Source organism: Chrysochloris asiatica, unplaced genomic scaffold, assembly GCF_000296735.1.
Source record: "Chrysochloris asiatica unplaced genomic scaffold, ChrAsi1.0 scaffold00224, whole genome shotgun sequence".
Classification (NCBI taxonomy): domain Eukaryota; kingdom Metazoa; phylum Chordata; class Mammalia; order Afrosoricida; family Chrysochloridae; genus Chrysochloris; species Chrysochloris asiatica.
The window spans coordinates 1,368,514-1,393,556 of record NW_006408742.1 but is presented as its reverse complement, the minus strand read 5'-3'; the positions used below and the strand labels follow the sequence as shown (position 1 = coordinate 1,393,556).

General features: G+C 36.7%; 1 protein-coding gene across 1 annotated transcript in view; it reads right to left on the bottom strand.

The window, feature by feature from the left end:
• Positions 1 to 25,043, bottom strand: part of ATP13A3 (ATPase type 13A3) — an 80,726-nt gene that overhangs the window by 30,176 nt on the left and 25,507 nt on the right. Inside the window, exons 10-22 of the mRNA XM_006873130.1 lie at positions 23,979 to 24,152; positions 23,666 to 23,823; positions 22,325 to 22,513; positions 19,191 to 19,252; positions 16,988 to 17,138; positions 14,433 to 14,549; positions 13,713 to 13,730; positions 13,467 to 13,620; positions 13,248 to 13,368; positions 5,426 to 5,550; positions 1,496 to 1,671; positions 866 to 988; positions 707 to 786 (exon numbers count right to left, since the gene is read on the bottom strand). Coding sequence (XP_006873192.1) covers positions 707 to 786; positions 866 to 988; positions 1,496 to 1,671; positions 5,426 to 5,550; positions 13,248 to 13,368; positions 13,467 to 13,620; positions 13,713 to 13,730; positions 14,433 to 14,549; positions 16,988 to 17,138; positions 19,191 to 19,252; positions 22,325 to 22,513; positions 23,666 to 23,823; positions 23,979 to 24,152 — 1,648 coding nt within the window. The remainder of the gene's footprint in view (positions 1 to 706; positions 787 to 865; positions 989 to 1,495; positions 1,672 to 5,425; positions 5,551 to 13,247; positions 13,369 to 13,466; positions 13,621 to 13,712; positions 13,731 to 14,432; positions 14,550 to 16,987; positions 17,139 to 19,190; positions 19,253 to 22,324; positions 22,514 to 23,665; positions 23,824 to 23,978; positions 24,153 to 25,043) is intronic.

Here is a 25,043-nt window from a genome sequence, read left to right as displayed (position 1 = left end):
ATGGCAATGAGACGATATACGATAGAATGAATGTAAAACTAATGTTCTCCATGTAAACTATCACATAATTCACAAAACTTTTAAGAAGAAAGAAAAAAAAAAAATGTTGTCATATACATGCTGCTTTGCAAATTAGCACCAGCCTACAAATCAAATGACCTGAGCTACTGCCCCATTTCTGTAAGAATATGAGCAAATCAGCTTTATCTTTCGGAGTTTCAATTTCCTAATCTTTAAAGCAAAGGACCAGTTTAATCTTAATTACATTTATCTCTTAAGGCCATTTCTCCCTTTGTAAACTTAAAACACAGCTGATTACTGAAATTATAAAGTCACTATGATCAATATAGAACACATAAGTGAATGAACTATCTATTGTTGTTGAGTGCTGTAGTCCTGGTTCTGACTCATAGTGACCCTGTACAGGGTTTCAAGAAGGGCTGGTGAGTTTGAACCAATGACATTGTGGTTAGCAGTCCAGTGCTAATCCTACAGCACTACACCTTGACGGACTTGAGTGTATGATCTGGAGAAGGAAATGTGTATATTACATGTTAGCTAAATAAATGAACACAGGAGTCTGTTTCAAAAGGCACTTAATAGTTCACAACTACTTTACAGGTGATAATTACAAATACATGAAAATTAGTTACTTTCTGGGTTTGAAAATTGTGATTCATTTTTAAAAAAGAAAGTATTGACTTACTCTACGTTTTGTAATGCTTCCACCAACTGTGTCTTCTGATCAGGTGCCATACGTGCAAACACGGTGCCATGCAACATCAGCTAGAAAAAAAGATTAATTTTTCAAAAATACACTCACAATATGCTCACATGAACTCATACATAAACCCAAATCACTGACCTTAGGAACGAGGTCTTGAAAATGCTCCAGTATCACTGAAAACGATTTTCCATTCATTGCAAAATGGTAACGAACCACCTGAAGATCCTCTAGGCTGTCATGGGCCAATTTAATTGGAATAGCCTATGGATAATTGAGAAAAAGATTCAGGTAGCCAGACCAAAATACATATCCTATTTTAAATTATATTATCCCAAACGGATTTCTCCCTTTAATATTTTTACATGAACTATTGAAAATTTAAAATATAAAGTAAAAAGGAAATTCAATTTTATGAAGAAAAAATCAAACCAACTAACCTTAAGGCTAAAGCTTCAATTTAATGTGATGAACTGAATATTATGGATCCCTGGCATAATTTGTCACTAAATACTATAAAAATAGGATGTGAAAACAGAATTTAGGATTCTTAGAACTGTGGTTCTCAATTCTAAGTACCAACACTTAAAAATTGAAATTCCTCTACCTTGGTCCTACAATCCCTAAAAGATGACCCAGGCTTGTCCTTCATTTACTTCTAAAATTTTTTGTTATGAAAGCACCATTTAAAAAAATAGATCTACTTTTTTTTTTTCCCAGTATAAATTAAAATGAACAAGTTTCCAACAAAAAAATTCATCTTGTCATTACCTCTGAGTCAATTGCTGATGAATTACTGCACTGGGTTAGGGTGTCTGCATAATGCCAGTTTATCTTGGCAACTTTTCCATCCTTTGGAGGTAATGCTTCAGCAATAATAACTTTATCCTGAGGTAGAATCATCCCACAGTCTCTGGCCACAGAGACAGCAGTCAACATGTTGTCACCTAATTTTCAGAATATTTGAAATCCGTTAAAATTAAAATGGAAATGCAAATGTAATAGTGGAATGCAACAAGCACTTCTTAACTCTACTACAATACCCACTACAGGGCTATGCAGAATGAGGACAAATAAGATTCTTACTCTGAGTTTAAATGTAAATTATTGGAGGAAGCCTCCAAATACAGATTCAATACAATTGAATACAATTCTCAATCTTCTATCATCATACTGCTGCTCAACAATTATCTGCTAAATTAACGCAGGAGTGACTGATGTTGCATGCAGGAAATACAAGGGCAGTATGACAAAATGAATTACAAAAGCAAGAGTACATAAAACAAATAGGTCATCAAGGCAGTCAGAAGAGAAGTACACAGAAGCAAGAGAGACAACTAATCAGTCAGGAGAAGGATAAGGCTCTGTTTGGGGATCCCACTGCTACAATACTGAAGTGGTCAATACTTCTTTTCCAAAGGCATCCTTTTATGACCTGACAGACCTCCTTCAGAAACATAGCCCCATGGCAGTGAAAAAGAAGGAAGAAATACCGGATGTAAAGTGGGAGAACAGATACAGATGGAGAGAATGAAGAAATGTTGGTAAACAGATTTAGTTACCTTGAGCTATAAAGTATGCTATTTATTATCTCATACTAAATTTTTAAGAAATGAACATAGGCCTTTTTCATATATTTGTACAGAAAAAACTCCTTAATGCCTTAATGCCAGAAACTTAAGGGAAGAAACCTATTGGAGATAAAAAATTCAAACATTTCCTACTAAAATGAGCAATAGAAAAATGGTAAGACTAAACCCTATCAAAGGAAGAAACTTTTAAGACCCAGAAAAACAAGGCTGTCTCATCAAGTTCTGGTTCTCACAGGTTTCAGTATAAATCTTATTGAACCCATAAATGCCATAAAGTGAGCAACTTAAACAGGATTAATTGCAAAGACAAACTACTGCTGTCAAAATTTTCACACAACTAAGGAATAGGAATTAGTATCATCAATACAATAGCGAAAGAACCATTTAGTATAATCAACAGACCACCGCTTTCAGCAATTTGTCGTATTCTGGTTGCTTTTATGTATGGTGATGCTGGAAACTATACTAATTGGTATTTCAAATACCAGCAAGGTCACATGCGGTTGACAGGCATTGGCAAAGCTTACAGAGTAAGACAGACCATGAAGAAGGGCCTGGTAATCTATTTCTAAAAATGCGGGGTCACTAAAAACCTCATTAATAGCAGTGAAACACTGTCTGATACAACGCCAGAAGATGAGTCCTTCAGGCTGGAAGGCACTCAAATTATGACTGGAGAAGAGTTGCTTTCTCAATATAATTAATCTAAATGACATAGAAGGAGCAAAGCTTTCAGAACCTTCATTTACTGACATGGCATGAGTATGTACAGCAGAAGCTGAAAGCGTCTATTAATATTCACAGTGTTGAATGTACAGAAGTATGAATCTAGGAAAACTGACAGTCATCAAAAAATTAAAGATCAATATCCTAGGCATTAGTGAGATGAAATGGACTGGTATGCTATGCCGGAAGAGGAACAGCATTGCATGCATCATCAAAAAGAATACTTCAAGAGCTATCCCGAGGTAAAACACTGTCAGTGATAAGATAATAACCATATGCTTATCAGGGAAACCAATTAATGTGCTTAATATTAAAATTTACCCACCAACCACTAATACCAAAGATGAAGAAACTCAACATTTTTACCAACATCTGCAGGCTGAAATTGATCAAACATAATATCAAGATGGTGGTTGAAACGCAGAAGTTGGAAGCAAGGCAGAGCCCAACTATGGAAGACATAGACAATCAACTGCTCATATCCAAGTTCAAGTAGAAGCTGAAAAAAATTAGAACAAGTCTACGAGAGCCAAAGTAAGACCTTTAGCATATCCCACTTGATTTTAGAAACCATGCCAAGAATATATTTGACAACCTGACCACTAATGACCAAAAAGCAGGCATGTTGTGGAATGATATCAAAGAAATCATACATGAAGAAAACAAAAAGGTCTTTAAAAAGACAGGAAAGAAGAAACTTAAATGGATGTTAGAAGAGACTCTTAAACTTGATCCTAAACAGTAGCCAAAGAGATTGGAAGAAATGATGAAGTAAAAGAGCTAAAGAAGATTGCAAAGGGTGGCTTGAGAAGACAAAGTAGTTTTATAATGCAATGTGTAAAGATAGTGTTAGAAAGTCAAAAGTCAAAACACACTCAGCATTTTTCAAGCTTAAAGAACTTAAGAAAAAAATTCAAACCTCAAATTGCAGTATTGAAAGATTCTATGGGCAAAACACTGATTGATGCAAGAAGCATCAACAGAATATGGAAGGAATACAGAGTCACTGTACCAAAAAGAACTGGTCAATATCCAGCCATAACAGGAGGTACTATAGGATCAAGAAACCATGGTATTGAAGGAAGAAGTTCAGACGATACTGAAGTCATTGATGAAAAATGAGGCTCCAGAAATTGATGGAATGCCAATTGAAATGCTTCAACAAATGGATGCAAAGTTTAAAGAACTCATTCATCTATGCCAACAGACTGGAAGATAGACACACCTAGTCAACTGACACAAAAAGATCATTATAAAGGGTGGTAGTCAGGCACACCTTCTCTGCTTGCTTCTCTCTCCTTTTCTCTCTTGTAAAATAAAAGGTGATGCAGGCTGTACATTACCCTTACACTGGAGCAAGGCTATGACCTGAATATGGGTGTTGCCAAACCAAAAAACCTAAACCATTGCCACTGAGTCAATTCCAACTCATAGTGACCCTAGGCAGTGTTTCCATAGCTGTAAATCTTTATCGGAGCAGACAGCCTCATTTTTATCCTGCAGAGCAGCTAGTGGATTTGAATTGCTGATCTTACAGCTAGCAGTTCAGTGCTTATCCTATAGTGCCAACCCTAATCCCATTACAATAGACTGGCTGATCATATCAGATCACATTAGGTGGGATGATTACACAATTACCAAACCAGTAAGAATCATGTCCCAGCCAAACTGATACACATTTTAGGGGGACACACACAATTCAATCCATGACAGCATCTAACAAAACAGACAAAAGAAAAAAAAACAAACCGAAAAATAGGCTACTGTCACCTTTATAAATTCAACTACAATGACATAATCCTATAAAACTTAAATATAACTAATACCTACTAGGTAGCGTAGTGGTTACAACTCAGGCTGCGAACCTCAAGGTCAGCAGTTCGAAACTACCAGCTGCTCTGTGGGAAAAAGATGAGGCGTTCTGCTCCCATAAAGAGTAACAGCCTTGGAAACCCTGTGCAGGGTCGCTATGAGTCAGAACCGACTCCATAGCACATAACAACAACAACAATCATCTTCTATGGATTACACAGTTTGAAAAATTGTAGAAGAGTAAAACATAATTTTAACCCGTAAGAATCTTATATGCTAGTAGAAAAATCTGCATATAAACTAAAGCAAAGTGAAGGACAATAAGTATTATAAGGAAGACATGATTAAATTTAAACAAAGTGCTCACCACTACTTTACTATAAACAGAATCTTTCAAAACCTCAAAAACAGCATAGTATTGCAGTTATTATTATACCTCAAAAAAGATTCAGAGCTGAAACTGGGCAGTGTAAGATGGAGCCACTGTGTAAGATGCTTTTACCATATCACATACAAGTTAAACTTTAAATCACACTCAATGTTTCTGTGTGTGTTTTTTATGAAGTCTAACCTGTGACCATGACAGTGCGAATGTTGGCTTTATGCAAATCTTCAAGTACTGCAGGGGTTTCTTGCTTTAATTTGTTCTGCATTATTATTAATCCCATAAAACTCATGTTGTTTTCAATGGTATCTCTGTAGAAAAAAATTAAACATACAGTTTACTCAGCAAAGTGAGTTACATTCATAAAATAATGTAAAATATTTTTAAATTGCTTAACCATATTTTTGCATATTTGGAAATTTAATCTCAAAAACTTTAAATCTGAACAGTAAAAAATTTCCAAAAAATACTTTTGAAATAAATATTGAAGCATGGATATATAAAAATCCTCTAGAAATTTTATATGTTAGATACTTCTAATTTTAACAAATATTCATCTTGTTGTATATCTAAAATGTCAATCTTCAATAAATTTATTCTTGACTTTATAGTCAACAGAAAAGGGAAAACATGTATCACAAGCATATTCAATACAGTAGTTCATTAATACTATTATTTGATCAATTCTAGAAAACTGTGTGATTATAGAAATGGGAAAAAAAGAAGTATTAGCAGGACAACACTGGAATCTACTCAGGACTCGGAGATGGATCTTTTAGATTATTTACTAATATTCAGTAGGTATAAAGATGGTATGCCTTCAAACAGCTGAGTATCTACTATTCACCAAATATTAACATTGCTCTTGGAGAGTTCTGAGCAGCACAGTTTGAGATAGTGTGAAGCAGATGTCTTGGCGCCTAGATTCAGGCAGGTTTTGCTCAATATCTATGAATCTAACAGAGCTACCAGGCAAGAATTAGTCTAGTAGGAATCTTTATAATCTGCAACACTGTCCTAACTGCCCTCTGATTCTGATAGACACTGAAACTAGCAACCTGAAAGGCCTCCACGAACTACTTCCAGATTGGGCATCCTGAACATGGACAACACCTAGAGCTATAGAACTCCATACCTAGGGCTGACAACTCAGCTGTTACAACCCTCCTCTATCCATCTCATGAGTTCCTGTATTGGCAGGGGCCCTCCAGAAGTTTTTTTGTTTCTGGGTCCAACAACTACACTGGTTCCTTATATTTTTCCTTTTATTCTTCTTGTTTATTCTTTCTTCTCCCTTTTTTTAATGTCCCTAGATTTTTATTATTTCTATCTCCAACCCTCTTCTTCCTTCACTTTTTCTCTGTTGTTACACTGTTTTTGCAGCTTCTTCTTTATTTTGTTTTGTTTTCCTCTTGCTTCACCCAATGGGATATAGTAACCATGACCATACAGCTAAACCACAACCATACCCTCTGCAGCTCAACTCATTAGACAAGAGCCAAAACTGGGTCCAATACCACCTGATCAACAACACACATCAGCCTACACCAAACCCACCATAAACTAAGTGGTGAAAATGGCAAATGGTGCATGTTTTAACTATCTAATCACACATACCAGGAGACAGGTGGTGAAACTCTAAGAACACACCAACACACAATCATAAATTAAATACAACACCACCACTATGTTATGGTAACAACTGAGGAGAGAGTGGCTCAAATGACCATAATGCAAAAGCAAAATGTTTTTCTGAGGAAGAAAAGGTAATGAGACTACCTGAGAAAGAATTGAAAAGAATGATACTTAGGTACCTTCAGTGGATTTACAGAAACATTGAAGAAAGCAAAGAAAAAACTTGAAAGAATTTAGAAAAACACTACAAGAACATATCAAACAAATACACATTTTGAAACAATACAAAACCTGCAAATCAGAAATCCAAAAGATCAATACTAAGATCTCAGAAATAAGCAATACATTGAAAAAGCAAAGGGTAGTCTGGATTCAATGGAAATCCAAAATAGTGACCTTGAAGATAAATCTCTCAATACTAGCAAACTAAAGAACCATCAGAAGAAGGGAAATACCCAAGTAAGTCTGAGATTTATGTGGGATGCTATGAAGAAGCATAACTTAGAGGTGATTAAAATTCCATAATAGGAAGAGACAAAAAGCACAGAAAAATTTATGTTAGACTTGCTGAAATTAAATTTCCCTAACTCTGGTAGTGAAGAAGCTCTGGCAGCATAGTGGTTAAATGTCTGGCTGCTAACCTCAAGTTCAGCAGTTTTAAACTACCAGTGATTCAGCAGGCGAAAGAAGAGGCTTTCTGCTTCCGTAAAGATTTACCGGCTCAGAAGCCCTATGGGTCATTATGGGTCAGAACCGACTCCACGGCACACCAACAACAACAACTCTGGTAGTGTAGTGGTTACGAGTTGCACTACTAACCTGAAGGTCAACAGTTCAAAACTACCAGCTGTTCTGTGGGAAAAAGATGAGGTTTTCTGCTCCTTGTAAAGATTTACAGCCTTGGAAACTCTATACATGGCACACAGCCACCACCAACATCATCATGAAAGATGAGAAAATAACCATTGAGAAGCTGAACCAACCACAAACAGGATAAATCCCAAAAGAAAACCACCAAGATATATCAAAATCACACTTCCCAAAACCAGAGACATGGAAAGAATGCTGAGAGCAGTTCGGGAAAAACAAAAAGTTACCTACTAAGGAGAACTAATAAGACTAAGCTCTGATTTCTCAGCAGAAACCATACAGGCAAGAAGGCAATGGGATGACACATACAAAACTCTGAAAGAAAAATACTGCCACCCAAGAATCATATGCCCAGCAAAGCTACCCCTTCAAATACAATAGGAAAATAGTATATTTTCAGGTAAACAGAAATTAAAGCAATTTTTAATAACCAAACCAACGTTACAAAAAATACTAACATATGCTCTTTGGACTGAGGACCAACAATAGCAAACAACAATTTGAGAATAATATACATGATAATACCACCCAGAACACAATCCAGATACAGAAGTATCTGAAGTAAAACACACCTACAACACTGGAAATAGGGAACCAGATATATCAATGTATGATAAAGTCAACTACAAAGTAAAAAGAGGGAATAGCGAACCAGATATATCAATGTATGATAAAGTCAACTACAAAGTAAAAAGAGGGAACAGCGAACCAGATATATCAATGTATGATAAAGTCAACTACAAAGTAAAAAGAGGGAACAGCGTAGATATAGAACTTCTGAATGCCAAGAAGTCAAATGTATTTCACCTCTCAACAGGGGGAGAAAAATTAATAAATTACAAGGCAACATCAAGGAAAATTGATACACCTTTCTATCAAAATTTTACAGAAGGAAAATTAGAAAGATTTCGTAACATTAAAACAACAATGAAAAAAAGTGAAGTAAAAATCCACAAACAAAATGAATTCAGCATACTAATTTATGTGGAACAAAGGAAACTGCGACAACAAAAAGAGACACAGCAAAATGACAGCAATCAATTCATTGGTTAATTCAATAATTAAGAGTGAATGTAAATGGATTAAATGCACAAAGAATGGCAGAAATGATATAAACTTTGGCATATACACATGATGGAATACTATGCAACAGTGAAGAATGACAAATCTGTAAAATACTTCATATCATGCATGAACTTGGAGAACATTATGCTGAGTGATATTAGTCAATCACAAATGACAAATATGAAAGCACTATTGTAAAAAGACGGAATTCTGGTGTGGTGCTGTGGGTTAATGCACCGGATTGTAAAGTTGGTTTGAACCCCAAGGTTGGTGGTTCAAGCTCACTAGTCACTCCTCAGAAACCCTGTACAGGGTGGCTATGGGTTCGGAACTGACTTGACAGCATTTAACAACAATAATGATTGTAAAAAGAACAGGTTTTCTTGCTAAAAGAAATATTCTATGGTGGTTAACAGGGTTGGGAAGGAAGGGAAAATTATTCACTGGGTAGAGGGTTGTTGTTAAGTACTGTAGAGTCAGTTTCGACTCATAGTGACCCTGCACAGGGTTTCTGACTCTGTAAATCTTTATGGGAGCAGAAAGCCTCATCTTTCTCCCATGGAACGGCTGGGAGTTAGAGGGTAGACACACGTGAATTTGGGTGTTGGGGAGGGCAATCCACAAGAGGAAGGTTGGGACAGGCAAGATGAATATGATAGTGAAAGACACGGGGAGGAATACAAGAGTTAAGGTGAAGAGAGGTTAAGTATTGTTACTGAGGACACGTGGTAGGAATTGCAATCATTGTAACGATGCAAAGTGTATGATTTGTTGAATATAAGCCTTCACTCAATTTGCAATAAAAGTGTAAAAAAAAAAAAGAACAGAGCCTTGCAACTTGAAAATGCATTACAAGGCTCAAAGTTCTGAAATTGCTGGCCGAAATTCACCCTGCTGCTGTTTTCCTATGAGGCTCTAGTTTCTGGCTGTAGTTATTTCCTAACTCTGCTGAATGACAGAGGACATGGAAATCCTGTCCTCCAGCTAATTAGCAGTGTAATATTAACTCAAGTATCAGTGTTCATGCTGTAAGAGAACACCAACATCTGATTTCTACAAGGCAGAATGAAAACAGAGAATGCCTCAGGAGAAGGAAAAATGAATGAGGAAGAAGAAGAGTAGAGAGGGAGGCAAGGAGAGGGTTAAGTTGATGGGGAGGGGAAGGGAAATCAGAACAGAAAAGCTATTCCTCGGGCATGGGAGGATATCAGAAAAGGACAGTCTCAAGAACTACAGGAAATTCAAGATCATGGTGCTATAGGCTAAGGACTGGACTGCTTACCACAAGGTTGGCAGTTCAAACCCATCAACCACTCCTCATAAACCCTATACAGGTTTGCTATGAGTCAGAACTGACTAAATGGCACTAACAACAAGAATGAGTAAGGAAGGAAATGGCAAAGGGCTGAGCTGAAAAGAGAGAACGGCCCGTTTGTCCTTCATAAGAATTAACTTGCAATATCACAGGATAGGAGCCCTGGTGTGGTGTCGTAAGTATAAGCACTCGACTGAAAACTCCGTTTGAACCACAAGATTGGTGGTCCAAATGCACCAACCACTCATAAACCTTATAACTGGGTCACTGTGAGTCAGAACAGACTCAACAGCAGTTAACAACAATTACAGGATAAGCATTGAACTGTGCCACTCTGTGGGAGAAAGATGAGGCTTTTTGCTCCTGCAAACATTTAAAGCCTCAGAAACCCTACACAAGGTGGCTATGAGTCACAACAGACTCAACTGCACGTAATAACAATCACAATTACAGATCTATGGTTCCCAATCAAGCTTGTGTATCAGATCACTTGGGTGTTGTAGTTAAGTGCTACCAAGTTGGTTCTAACTCATAACAATCCTGTATACGGTTTCCAAGGAGCAGCTGGTGGGACCGAACTGCCAACACCCTGTGGTTCACCGTCCGGCGCTGATCCTACAGCGCCACACCAGAAGTCCATCACTTGGGTAGTGCTTTTTTTTTTAAAAAAAAAAGTCAATTCTTGTTATTTAAGGAAGTTATGTTCCATAAGCGAGATAAAGACGAGGCTTTCTGCTCCCGTAAAGATTTACAGCCTCGGAAACCCTGTACAGGGTCGCTATGAGTCGGAATCAACTCCACGACACATAACCAACCAACCAATCTTCCATATATTCTCCAGAAATACTGAATTGTGACTACTGAACCACTGCTCGGAAGGGAAACGTAGAACAACACAAGTTTGCTCTGTGTGTTTCTGTTTACAGTCAGTCACTTTATGCTTGTGGCTCATTTTAAACAGTAAAACTCACCAACACAGCATAAAAAAAGAGAAAGGCATGGCACTAAACAGACCACAAAAAAGACCGTTGTTTATAGTAAAAGAGCTGATCTCAGGTGGGAATGGTAGGTGACTCAAGTCTTCCACCACTCTGTACAAGTCTGCAAATGGCCACAAAAGTGCCACAGGTTTCAATTTTGAAGTTATAAATATTAGTGAGGAGGCAGATTCACAAATATGGAACCTGTGAATAATAAGAATGGACTGTATTATGTTTAGACCATATGCCCAAAGTGTATTAGCAACTTTAAATTTTGGTATTAATTATCCAATTTTTAAGCTCTATGAATTTATAATACTGAAAATTTGCAGTATGTGTTAAAACAGTCCCAAAATTTGCTAATACAGGTATAATTGATCTTTTTAATGCTGTTAACTTAGACAGCATCCTGATGTGGCACTGCTGTAGGGTGAACACTGAACTGAAAGGTCCTTTGAACCACAAGGTCAGTAATTCATACTCACCAGCTGCACCTCTGAAATCCCATAGAGGGTCAATATGAGTCGGAATTGCCAACTTGACAGCGCTTAACTACTTTTCAAGAAAAGTGATATGTCATGGTCATTTGATTTTGTAGTTCCTGATAACTGAAGTATTACATTTTTAGGTGTGGCGCTGTGGGTTAATGCGTCAGATTGCAAAGTCATTTGAACTGCAAGGTTGGTGGTTCAAGCTCACCAGTTGCTCCTTGGAAACCCTATACAGGGTCGCTATGGGTCGGAATTTACTCGACGGCACTTCACAACAACAATTGGCTATTTATGCCTTCTTTTGTTTTTCAATTAGGTGTATCTGTTGTTGTTATGTCCATTACCCCAAGGTCTCCAGTAGGTGTTTGGGAACCACTTACATGAATCTTGGGTGTTGTTCTTGTTAAATGCTGTTGAGTCGGTTCTGCCTCATAGCAACCCTGCATAGGGATTCTAAGGCGCGAATGGTGGGTTTGAACCACTGACCTTTCAGTTAGCAGTCCAGTGCTTGTCCTACAACACCACACTAGAACTCTAATATTAAATATGAAAGCTAAAATGCTCTCTAGTGGCACTGTGAAATCCAAATTTAAAAAGAGACAAAACTGGAGAATAGTTAAATAGAGACCATGGCAGTGGGACTAAAACAGAAATCTCAGCTATTTAATAAGCTGAATTAGCAGAACATCAATAAATACTTCTGGTTACTTACAAAAATGCTAGGAACACCATAAAATATTCCTAAACATAAATGTTTTCCTCAAAGATCTATCAGTTGCAGTAAAGGTGATACTCTTTGAATTTAAATCCATATGTATACCTGGAAGGAAATGTGGCATTTGTAATGCCATTTGACTTGGGAGGTATGTAAAAAAGTAGAATTGGAGAGAGTGTGGTGGCAAATGTAACTCATATTAAATCAATACTTAATGCCAACCACTGGGTAAAATGCAAGTAGACAGTCTGAGAAAAATAAACATCTGTAGAATTATGAATACAGTTCCTAGAACATGCCTGGCACATAGTAAGCACTTGATAAGTATTTAACAAATGAAATGAAACGAACTGCAAAAAGTTAACTGGAAAAACATACAATGTTACAATGATATAAGCAAATCTGTTGTTTGTTGTTAAGTCTGTGGAATGGTTGAGTGGGTTCCAACTCACAGCAACCCTGCATAAGGCTTCTGAGAAGCGGCTGGTTGAGTATGAAATGCCAACCTAGCACTTCAAACCAACCTTGCAGTCCAGTACTTATGCTACAGCGCCATACCAGGGTTCCCAAAGCAAACATAAGCAGTCAATAAAGAATAAAAGGGAAACAGACCATGTAAAAATGTACTTAAATCTAAATTACTGAAAACATGAGTTGCATTCTTTATACTTGCATATAACTAATATGTTGTTGTTGTTAAGTGTCATCAAGTTGGTTCCAACCCTGTATAGGGTTTCCAAAGAGTGGCTAGTGAGCCTGAATCACCAACTTTGTGGTTCAAACAACTTTGCAGTCCAGTGCATTAGCTCACAGCCCTACACCAGGACTCCACATCCAATATAGATCTACTAAATATCCAACTACATACAAATCACTGTGCTTGCATAAATGATAAATTATTGGACAAATCACAGAAAAACTATTTATCAGCATTTACCTGTTAACATTCTGTACTTTATGCCAGGTTAGTTTTGACTCCAACTTTCTGTGTGCAAGAGCAATCACACGGAAGCCCTGTTTAGTGTAATCTTCTAAAACTTTTTCAAAATCAGCAGGAACTTATTGAAAGAAAGAAAACATTTCACTGTTAGAATTGCCTTTAAAAAAAAAGTATGCAAATAGCAGCATTTTATTCAAAGTCTTGTTATTTCCTGACCTGTTTCAGGTTTACAGAGACTGGCGATAACCTCGGGTGCTCCCTTCATGTAAGCATCCATCTTCTTATCCCCCAGCACCCTGGCAACTACACTCATACGTTGCAAAGCAGAAGAAAACGGGAACTGGCGGACAATTCCTATCTCATAAATAGCCTAAATAATTTCAAAAGATGCATAAAATGTTTATTATTCCTTGAGAATAAAAACAAATATACTTAAGGAAGAAGCAAACATTCTTCACTTACTGGAAGTTCAAACAGCTCCTAAAAATAAAACAAAAAAGAAATAGCACAGATTAAGACTTGGTTCACTCAATATAAATACTCAAGCTAAAGGAAAACTTACTAAGCATTCACAAAAACATTATTTGGAGAGCAGCAAGGAACTTAGATTATTTAAAAGACAGGATTCAAGATTACTTCTCTACCACCTCCCTTTTTAAAAATATTTTCTAATTATCTGGTATTCTGAAAATATTCACACATTGAGTACTAAAATAAAGTAAAAGGAACATACTATTGAAGAATTAACCTAAAAATAAATCCTTTCACAAATTCTTTCTATTAAGTTATAGGTATATCGATGTAATTTAAAACAAGTTGTTGTTAAGTGCTATTGAGTCGGTTCCAACTCATAGCTACTTACTATACAGGGTTTCCAAGGAGCAGCTGATGGGTTTGAACTACCTATCTTGAGATTCGCAGTCCTACAGCCCCACACTGGCACTAAGATGCTCAGTAAATAGGAAGGAAAACCAATGAAACTGAGAAGAAAAATCTCAGTGTTTTACAAAGCATGCCTGCAACACACTAGAAGTGTAGTTTCCAATAAATGCAGTTAAAATACTTTTATCTGTAAAAAATTAAATAAAGGACATTAAAATGTACTGTTCTGGCAATATTACAAAATGAAACTTATGAAGTGAGGATCCATAGCATTATCCAGCTTAAACTGTGGTTGCATACCATTTCTTGGTCTGCTGCAGGTGTAGATTCAGAGAGCAGTTGTTTTAGAGGACGAACCACAGTGGGCATAATTCGATTATGAAGTGCTGTTTCCTCTTCCGTGGCTTCTTCCAGAATCTGAGGGAGGGAAATTCAACACATTACTTCATAAAATTTCATCCACTGGTCCCATTTTCAAATCAACATTATGGCCATTTTTTAGTAAAAAAAAAAAATTCAGGGTCCGACAAGCACTAGATCACTAATATCTTTCTGTTCCCATAAAGATTTCAGCCTTGGAAACCCTAAACAGGGTTGCTGAATAGGAGCTGACTCCATAGCACACAACCACCACCACATCACTAACGGGAGTCCAGGTGTGGCACTGTTTTGAATAAAGCACTGTTTGGTCAGAAAAACCACTTGAGTTGAGAATAAACTGAAACATGAAAAATGTGAATTTAGTGAGTCAGTTTAACACTTCTCTTAGTTAAGATACTACTACCTGAACCTTTGAAATATACTTTTAAAGACTTTTTGGTGAAATAAATTGAAACAAAAACCTATATTACACACGTACACAAAAGAATCCCATTTATAGTTACAGTTTGATACTATAATTAAAGGAATTTATTAATCAGTGGTAAAATGATAGGAGAACTGCAACCCAATCATCAATCTTATGTGATTCTAAGAGACATTTTCGCACATTTTAACATCTCTGAAACTGGGATGGTTCTTGTATTCTATGGTATTACAATATGTATCATTTGTGTCTGAGTATGTGGTAACATTCCACCAACATGTGCTGGTAAAATCAAGCATCAAAGCATCTTCAGAGTAAACAAAATACATTATTACATAAACTTATTTTTGTTTTGTGTTAAGTGCCGTTGAGTCAGTTTTTACTCATAGCGACCCTGTAGAGGGTTTGCAAGTAGTGCCTGGTGAACCTGAACCATCAACCTTGTAGTTCAAGCCGACCTTGCAGTCCAGTACATTAACCTGCAGTGGGTTTCACAAATACAGAACACTAAATCTAAGAAAAATCTATTCAGTGGGAGAGAAGTTTTAGATATTAGCAAAGATGAGTCCGTCCTATTTTCCTTTTCTCTCTGTAAATGAAATAGGTCCTCCTCCTTTGAGGAAATTAGGTTTCACAACTATTAAAGGCTGTCAGATCAAGATAGTAGCTAGAGCACTTACCCACTCACCCATCAACCTCCCTTTCAAAATATTAACAACAACAAAAATATGTAAAAGTAAACAGAAAGGAGGGAGATTTCAAATGCGAAGGAAACAGTAGTTCAGAATCAGCATGAAAGGATGTATACGAGAAGTAGAAATATTTCTTAATAGCTATAATAGCTGACCAAAGCAAAATAATTAAGAAATAAAGACATAAAAGTCCTTTTGTAGAGATAGAAACTACTTATTTGAGAGCAGTAAGAGCAACTAATATAAGGCCATCAATCCAGAGGACAGTCCAGTTTCTGTGAGCACAGTAGGACTGGGAGAGGAAAATCATTTAAAGACTAATTCCACCACTTCTCATTTGAAACAAACAGGCCTCGTGTGAGACCCCAATCTCAGCACACACTACATTCCACCATTCAGCCTTCCAAGTCCGGGGAAACCTCACTGCAGTTATACTGAATAATCAAATCAGATCTCATTCTTAAATATTGAGATGTATGGAGAAAACCAAGTGTGAACAAATTAAAACAAAATGATCCCAGAGAAAATTCCAAAGTAAGAAAGGAACTGAAAATAAAGCAAAACACAGTACGTGTGTTATGTTTATGTGCGTGTAAGGACTCAGGAGGAAAATGCTCTTTGCAAATTACCAATAAACTATGCCACTGGACATCATCTCAACGACTTCTGGCCTGCTTTCACAGTACTGACACCAGGTTTATCTTATAAAACTAAAGCAGGGATCTGACTAGATCATGGTCTTTTTAAAGGTGTTGAGTGAATTTAACTAAAAAGACACTTTTTATACAACTATAAGTGTTTATCTAGTGATGTGATATTCTTAGAAGTAATATGAAGGGATTATAAAAAACACAACTTAAAGAAAATGGGATTTCCCCACTAATTTTTCAATTCCCCTTGTGTAATTAGTTTCTCTCAGGGTAAAAGAGTCATCCTGAGGGGTTTCAGACCCTGAGACAAAGGACCATCCTGTTATTTATAAAGACACTCTGAGTCAGTGCTAACTCAACAGCAACTAACACCAAAAACATGGTACAAGATAGAATGCTGTTAGAAAAGCAAGGATCCTTTCACAGGTGAATTATTGAAATTTTACTATATTTTCCTAAAGGCTGTAGGAGTCAGGGGTGAAAGTGTGTGGGTGTTTACATATATCCTACTTGTTCCATGAAGTTTAGGTATGGCTCTGCAGAGTAAGCACCTGACTGCTCCCCATGAGGTTGGTGGTTCAAACTCACCGGCTATTCCACAGAAACCCTATAGAGGGTTGCTATGAGTTGGAATCGACTCCATGGCACATAACAATAACTTGATCCATATTGCAAAAATATGCTTTTATTTTAAATTACTGAACTTACCCATCCAATGGCTTCAAACATTTTCAGATCAAGTGGATCACCAGAAAGCACTCCTTCAATTTTTGTAAGTGAATGACAAGTAGCCATACAAGCAACAAACTGGGATTTTACCAACATCTCATTGCAAATGTTTTCTTCTGGCAAAAGAAAACTAAATAGAAAATGTACTGAATTAAATTCATTGCATGACACAAATTCCAAGAGTAAAGCTAATATTCTAACAAGGCTTTTCAGGTTTTATAATTCTAAAAATGGAAACGTAATGTCTGCATTTTTGCCCATATTAATTTTTACTATAACTTTTAGTATCCTAAAACATTTCTTTCCAAGAAAGTTTCATATACCTAAAATATATTATCTTGGATTCTGAATAACTAGGCCAGATGTAATACACATCCTTATGTATAGGAAATTCTACATAATGATAATAAAAACTCCCACTTCTGTCCATATGGTGGATTAGAATGCCTCAGAACTCTTGTACTACAACAAAACTGAAGCGTAACAATTTTTTTCTGAACTTAAAAGTTTCACTGTAATTTAACCGCCTGTGGAAACTGATATAATAATAGACAGTGCAAATCTATACATGTCCAACACAAAGGATTCGAGAGCAAACAACTGTCTGAAATTTCTATAACCTTGCTCTGTAGATGGTGTAGAGTAAGGCCTCAAACCATTTCAAAACTGTTCTTGCAAGCACTGTAGGAATGCACAGAGTCACTCCAGACCCAAGCATGCTGGAAGCTTGCAACTACATAACAATCTTTTAAATGCAAAGTTGCGCTTATAAAAAAGAAGGCTTTAAAGTGCCAGAAATTCAGGAAAAGGGTGTGGACGTGGGCTGATGCCGTGACTCCCTGGGGGAGAAAGAAGAAAGGGGAAGGTCTGGGCATCTCAGTACCCTAAATACGGGATCTAACAGCCACACAGCAAAAAAAGACAAAGTCCTGGTCCCATACAAAGTGGAAACTTGGAACTGAGATTCCTTCTTACTCAAAAAGGCCAGTGCTCTTAAAGAGCTACATTCTTGGGGAAAGGGTAGACTAGAAAAATATTAGGCTACAGATCCATAGTTTTAACTAAGAATAAACTTGTTTCTCCTCCTCCCTGCCATAAAGGTCATGAATTAAGCTAAAACCTACATAATATTTACTATGCACTAAATACCATTCTGGAGTCCTGGTGTGGTGCTGTAGGTCAATGCGCCAGACTGCAATGCGCCAGTCTGAACTGCAAGGTTGGCGGTTCAAGCTCACCAGCTGCTCCTCGGAAACCCTATACAGGGTCGCTATGGGTCAGAACCAACTCGGAGGCACTTAACAACAACAACAGACATCATTCTAGCAGCTATACATATAGTGATTTCATCTTCACACTATGGGAAGTATTCTATTATCCCCATCTTATCAAGAAAAAATTTGAAGACTAGTGGGTAAGTAGCTTGCTCAAGCATGTACAGCCCACGAGTGGCAATATAAGGATTCAAACAAGGTCTGGTTTTAGGGTCTGACCTCTGAGTGCACTATATAAGAATGAGTTTGGGCTTGATAACTCCAAGTTATAGAAGTAAAATTAAAGTTTGTGCTGTGACCCAGTGTTTCCATTTTAGAAATTTACTGAAATGTAATCACATGCTCACAGGAATTTTAACTGCAGCGCTCTTTATATAAATAGAAGGGAGGAAAGGAGAAAAAACTAAACTGTGTCTCAATAAAGGAATATTATTATGGTTTCATTATGAAGGAACACTACACAGCAGTTAAAATTAGCATATTAGATTATACAAAACAACATAAATATTTAAAACAATATTGAGAGGAAAGAAAATTAGCAAGATAATGCACATTATATAACTCATGCAATTCTGTAAAACATAAAACTGTCTTGCTTATGAACAAATACTTCATGAAACAAATACGTCGTGAAAATGCAAAAGAATGCAAAATTTAATAATTTAAACACCTTCAGATTAGTTGTTGGCATTGGAAAAGGGATAGATGTAACATCTGAAATCATTTAAAAGAAGTGCCCTTGTTGTAAATATGGTAAAATATTGTTGTAAATATGGTAAAATATTATTTATTTAATCTTGGTGATGAGTACACATCTATCTAATATACTAATGTCTATGTGCCCAAATGTTCATACATTAGATATTTATTAAAAATTTAATAAAGCATCAAGTCTAGCTAGTCATTACCGTGTATTTTCCACTCGTTGAATCCCCCAAAGATCTAAACCATCTTCAGTAAGAGTTCCAGTCTAAAAAATATAACACACACAAAAAAGTTTATGTAATGCCTCCAAAAAAACAAGATATCCAATGCCGTTGTTGTTAAGTGCTGTCGAGTCAGTTCTGACCCACAGCGACCCTGCACAGGGTTTCCAAGGAGCAGCTGGTGAGCTTGAACCACAGACTTTGCAGTTCAAATGACTTTGCAGTCTGACACATTAGCCCAGAGCACCACACCAGGACGCCAAGATATCCAATAGGATATTATTTATCTTTTAAAAGAAATAAACAAGCAAGACGATTTCTATGTACTGATAGAGAAAGACTTATAGGATAGAGTGTTAAGGATGGAAAAGAAGTCAAGTGGGGGAAGGATGGCATAAATCTAAGTGTGGGTGCATATATTATACACCTAAAACTATGGAAAGCTGTACCAATCAAACTCTCCTTCAGTAAAACATGCCTATTAAGGAGGGATTAGGAAGGGATGGGAAGAGAAACAAAAGTTAGCCAAATACAGGGTGTAAGTCTATAGTTTCTTCAGTGAAATAACCCAGGGGTGAGAAAAGGCAATGGTTACAGCGTAGTGGTTACGAATTGGGCTGCGAACCATAAGGTCAGCAGTTCGAAACTACCAGCTGCTCCGCGGGAGAAAGATGAGGCTTTCTACTCCCGTAAGGATTTACACCCTCGGAAACCCTGTACAGGGTCGCTATGGGTCGGAACCGACTCGATGGCACTTAACAACAACAACAACAACAGACAAAGTGCAATCTATGCAATCCTTATTTGGATTCTAATCAAAAATACAAAAAGAAAAAATCGATCCACTTTTGGGGTAGGTAGAGAAGTCAGAATATGAGCTGAATATTATATAAATGTTAATTTTGTAAATTGTAATAACAGTAGTACTGTGGTTATGGAGTCCTGGTGTGGCACTGTAGGATAAGCACTAGACCACGAGGTCAGTTTGAATCACAAATTCGGTGATTCAAACTCACCAGCTGCTCCCCGGAAATACAACGACTTGACATCATTTAACAATATCTTCTAGAGATACGTCCAAACCTAAACAAAATCAATTGCCAATGAGTTCATTCTTACTCACTGTTAACTGCCATTAAGTCAGTTCTGCCTCATAGCGACCCCGTATAGGGTTTCTAAGAAGTGGTTGGTGGGTGTGAACCACTGATCCTGTGGTTATAGCAGTCCAGTGCTTATCCTACAACACCAGAGAAACATCTAAAACCAAACCAAATCTGTTGCTAGACTTGATTCTGACTCATTGTGACCCTATACAGGGTTTCCAAGATTGTAAATCTTTTACAACATTCTTCTTCCTCCCCTGAAGCAAGATGCATATTTGGGTGATGCCGTGTATGTCAGAGCAGAACTGTGCTACATAGAGTTTCAATTACTGATTTTTATGAAAGTACATCATCAGCTTTTTCTTTTGAGGAACCTCTAGGTGGACCTGAAACTCTGACCTGCATTAACCATTTTCTTCACCCAGGGATTCCAATGTGTAAACTGCTCAGGCTTTACTATCATATGTGAATCTGTTTTCTGAGTGTGTTTTTTAATAACCAAGTTTCCCCCAATAGATACAAGAGTAAAGCTTCTGAATAAAAGTGAAATATATGAGGACTTGACTTTTTGTACTGAAGATGTATAAGAATCTAATTTTTATCACATCAGTGATCCAGAAGAGTCTGGTGGAAGATTATTTTCTTTCTTGTTTTTGGTAAAGGGTTACTTTACACATAAAAGTTTTAGGAAAACCAATTTCAGCTGACAAAAGAAGAAACTTTTATAAAATATAAGGTATTTTCACACAGATAAATAATTTGTCCATTCTTACAAAATCAGGGAGCTTCATATACTCTTAAAACATAAACTCAACAGAATCAGATAGTGAATACTAAACATACAAACAGTCTTTAAAAAGTTCATGGAATGTGTCTGGTTAAAAGAGATGGGCATAAGACTCTTATGATTCAATAGTGAGCAATAGTTATCATGACTAATTGCGACTATCACAATTGTAAAGGTGTAAGTTTTGTATCAAAAACTGGGGAATAGTTAAATCTTACAGTCCAGAAGCAAAGGATCCTAGGACCATCAAGGGAGAAGAGCACAAGCGGAATGCAAGACCTTATCCAGAGAAGCAGCAACACCAGAGATGAAGGCAGAGATGAGGATAAGGAGAGAGAGAACAAGTGAGGACTCTAGATTCATGGAAAGAGAGGGACTAAGTGCTGGCAGCCAGGAGGCAGATTTGCAAAATGTGCTCTTTGGTGGTATAAATTATTATATATGCCTGATTGTTTAATTTAAAAAAAAGAAAAAAGAGCTAAAGTGAATAGAAAGAAATGCTGTTATCTGATGGTACGTGGAGGGGATTATAATAATTGTAATGAAATAAGGTATATAATTTGTTGAATGTAAACCTGATGATCTGTCCTATATACTTTCACTCGATTCACAATAAAAATTAAAAAAAAAAAAAGTCCATAGAAAATTCCATTATCTTTGAACTCCATTTTTTCATGTACTTTTTGAAGCCCCCTTGTATACATTGGAAGCAATAAAATCTCAATGAATACATATGTATGGGGCCTATTTGGCTATGAAAGAATGGTATAAAAAACATGATAGATCATATAATTTTTATCTCTGCTTGCGTAGTGGTTACGAATCGGACTGCTAACCTCAGGGTCAGCAGTTTGAAACTATCAGTTGTTCCGCGGGAGACAGATGAGGCTTTCTGCTCCCATAAAGATTTACAGTCTCGGAAACCCTGTACAGGGTCACTAAGAGTCAGAACTGACTCCACGGCACATAACCACCACCATCACCAAAAGGCTTAATTCTAGATATGAATAACTAGTCCGTTTAGATCTGAACAAGTAAGCAATGTATTCAAAATTGAGAAAACGAAAAGAAATATACAAAAACAATACAAATCAAGTACATTGAGAAAGAGGAAATCGGAGAAACATTAAAGAATGTGTGCCAATCAGTTGGCAAAGAATAGGGAAAACATTAAATATTTAAAAGCTACAACGTAACCTTTGAGAGTGATATGAAATGGAACCAACCTTGTCAAAACAAATAAGATTTAGCTGTCCACAAATATTTATCCTTTGGGGACTGATACAGAAAATACCGATTTTTCTCAGTCTTCTTTGGGCATACACAATGCCAGCAGTCATTGCAGCAGGGAGTGCGGGGGGTACAGTAATTGTAATGATGTCAAGAGACTTGATAATTATCACCCCAACTTCTACCTATAATTAAAGCAAAAATAAATGTCAAACTTAATATTAAATATTACTTAATACGTATATTATATATACATCTAATAGTCATCTATCATTTTGCCCTTCAGAAATTCCACAAAGTAGAAAGCTCAATGAACTGTCAATTATGAAGTGACAAATATTTTTTAAAAACACTTCTCATTTTAATAGCCCTGCATACTTCACACTCAAGGAGCTCTGGTAGCGTAGTGGTTACGAATCGGGCTGTGAACCTTAAGGTCAGCGGTTCGAAACTACCAGCTGCTCCGCGGGAGAAAGATCAGGCTTTCTACTCCCGTAAAGATCTACACCCTCGGAAACTCTGTACAGGGTCGCTATGGGTCGAAACTGACTCGACGGCACTTAACAACAACAACTTCACACTCACACTTTAAGTCAATTTAATTACTTGTTGGATGCAAACTCAGACTCTATAGAGGATAGAAGTTAGATTGTTGCAAATAATTTTAATACTGTGTGTGTACTCTTATCTCAGAGGCTTTTAAAAAAAAGAGAAAGTACGGCTTTTGGTGGGCATGAGGTTTTTTTTCATTTTCTATTTTGTTTTTAAGTCACAGTGAGCAAGTAAAAACTCTAAATCAGAACTATTCAAACTTTCTGCAATGGATAGGTGGTGGTGGTTATGTGACGTGGAGTTGGTTCCAATTCATAGCAACCCTGTACAGGGTTTCCAAGGTTGTAAATCTTTATGGGAGCAGAAAGCCTCATCTTTCTCCTGTGGAACAGCTGGTAGTTTCAAACTGCTGACCCTGAGGTTAGCAGCCTGATTCGTAACCACTACACAATGACTAGAAGTGTTTTTTATATATACTAATATGACAGCTACCAGTCACATGTGTTTTTTGTAGTTAAATTAACTATTAAATTTAATTTAAAATATAGTTCCTTAGTCTTACTGCCATTGTTGTTAAGTAATACCAAGTCAGTTCCAAGTCATAGTGACCGTGTAGAGGGTTTTTGTGTAGTGGCTGGTAGGTTTGAGCGCCAACCTTGCGATTAGCAGTCCAGTGCTAAGCCTAGAGTGCCACACCAGGACTCAGACCAATGAGCTACACTTTTGACAGTCACATGTGCTATAACTTATTAGGGCTCAAACCCTCCTGGAGCTTCTATACTTACCTTATTTAAAATACTATTGATAATAGTGTAGATAAACCCAATGCCAGCCACTGCCACAAGACACAAGAGAAACAAATAGGCATCTCGGTAGAGTTTAAAATCAGTTGGTTTGGGATACAGTATGGAACGAACAAGCTGTCCTTTGGAAGTACTAAACCCTTTAAAAAAAAAAAAAAAAATGAAAATGAGGAAAATGACTATATTTTCTAAAGGAAATGAGAACTATCTCTCCAAACAGAATAACATTTCAAATATTCAGTAGGTACCAAATATGTGAAAACATGCAAGAAGAGATTAAATAAAAGAGGTCTACCTGTTCTAACTACTATGGCTTTGACTAGTTCTCCAGTGTAGAAACGAGTTTGAATAACAGTAGTCCCACAAAACAAAGTGTGTCGTTTATGAATTTCCGGACTATATAACTCATTTCCTTTCATGTCTACTGAAGGATTTGGCAAATTGGTTTTTGTCACTGGAACACTTTCACCTTAAAAAAATAAAAGTTTTCAATTCATAAATTAAAACATAGTAATCAAACACACACAAAAAATCTTCAACTGTTAAATATCATGAGTGTTGTCCTAAACAATACTTCCATATTTTAAAGTTTTATTTTATTTCAAATGTACCATACAGTATGTAACTATTAAGAGTTCTCATATGAAGGGCCTTTATAAAGTCTGTAGAAAATGGAACATTATAAAGTTTATGGATGATATAGCTTAATCAATTAATTTTTTCTACCAATTTTCTCACAGAAATGACAAACCTGATCTTCCACAATAATTTTGAAATTATTTGAATGGCTTTGCTTCAAATAATTTCAAATTATAAGACCAGAAATAATACAGTCCACAAAGACAATGTTCTATATTCTACTTTGGTGCATAGCGTCTGGGATCCTAAAAACTCACGAATGGCCATCTAAGGTGTAACTATAGGTCTCTCCATGTGCAGAAGAAAAGAGAATGAAGATAACTGAAGATGTTTGGAATCAATTAGTCCAGCAGACTAACTGAACCTGTGAACATCAGTCTCCACAACTATGAGGCCAGAACTAGATGGTGCTCAGCTACCACCACCAACTGCTCTGCGAGTGATCACATTAGAATGTCTGGGCAGAGTGGATGAAAATGTGGAACAACACTCAAAATTACTTAAAAAAAAAGAAAGACCAGACTAACTAGTCAGAAAGAGACTAGTGAAACCCAAGATTATGGACCTCAACCACCTTTCAGTTCTGGAAAGCAACTCACTCTCATGTCCCATTTTCAGTCAAGCAGTAAATGTATGCAGGGGGGACAATTGCCAGTCATTCAAAATCAACAGGGCAAAATTTACTTAAGGACAAAGTTTAGATGAGATAGAAGGAAGGCGG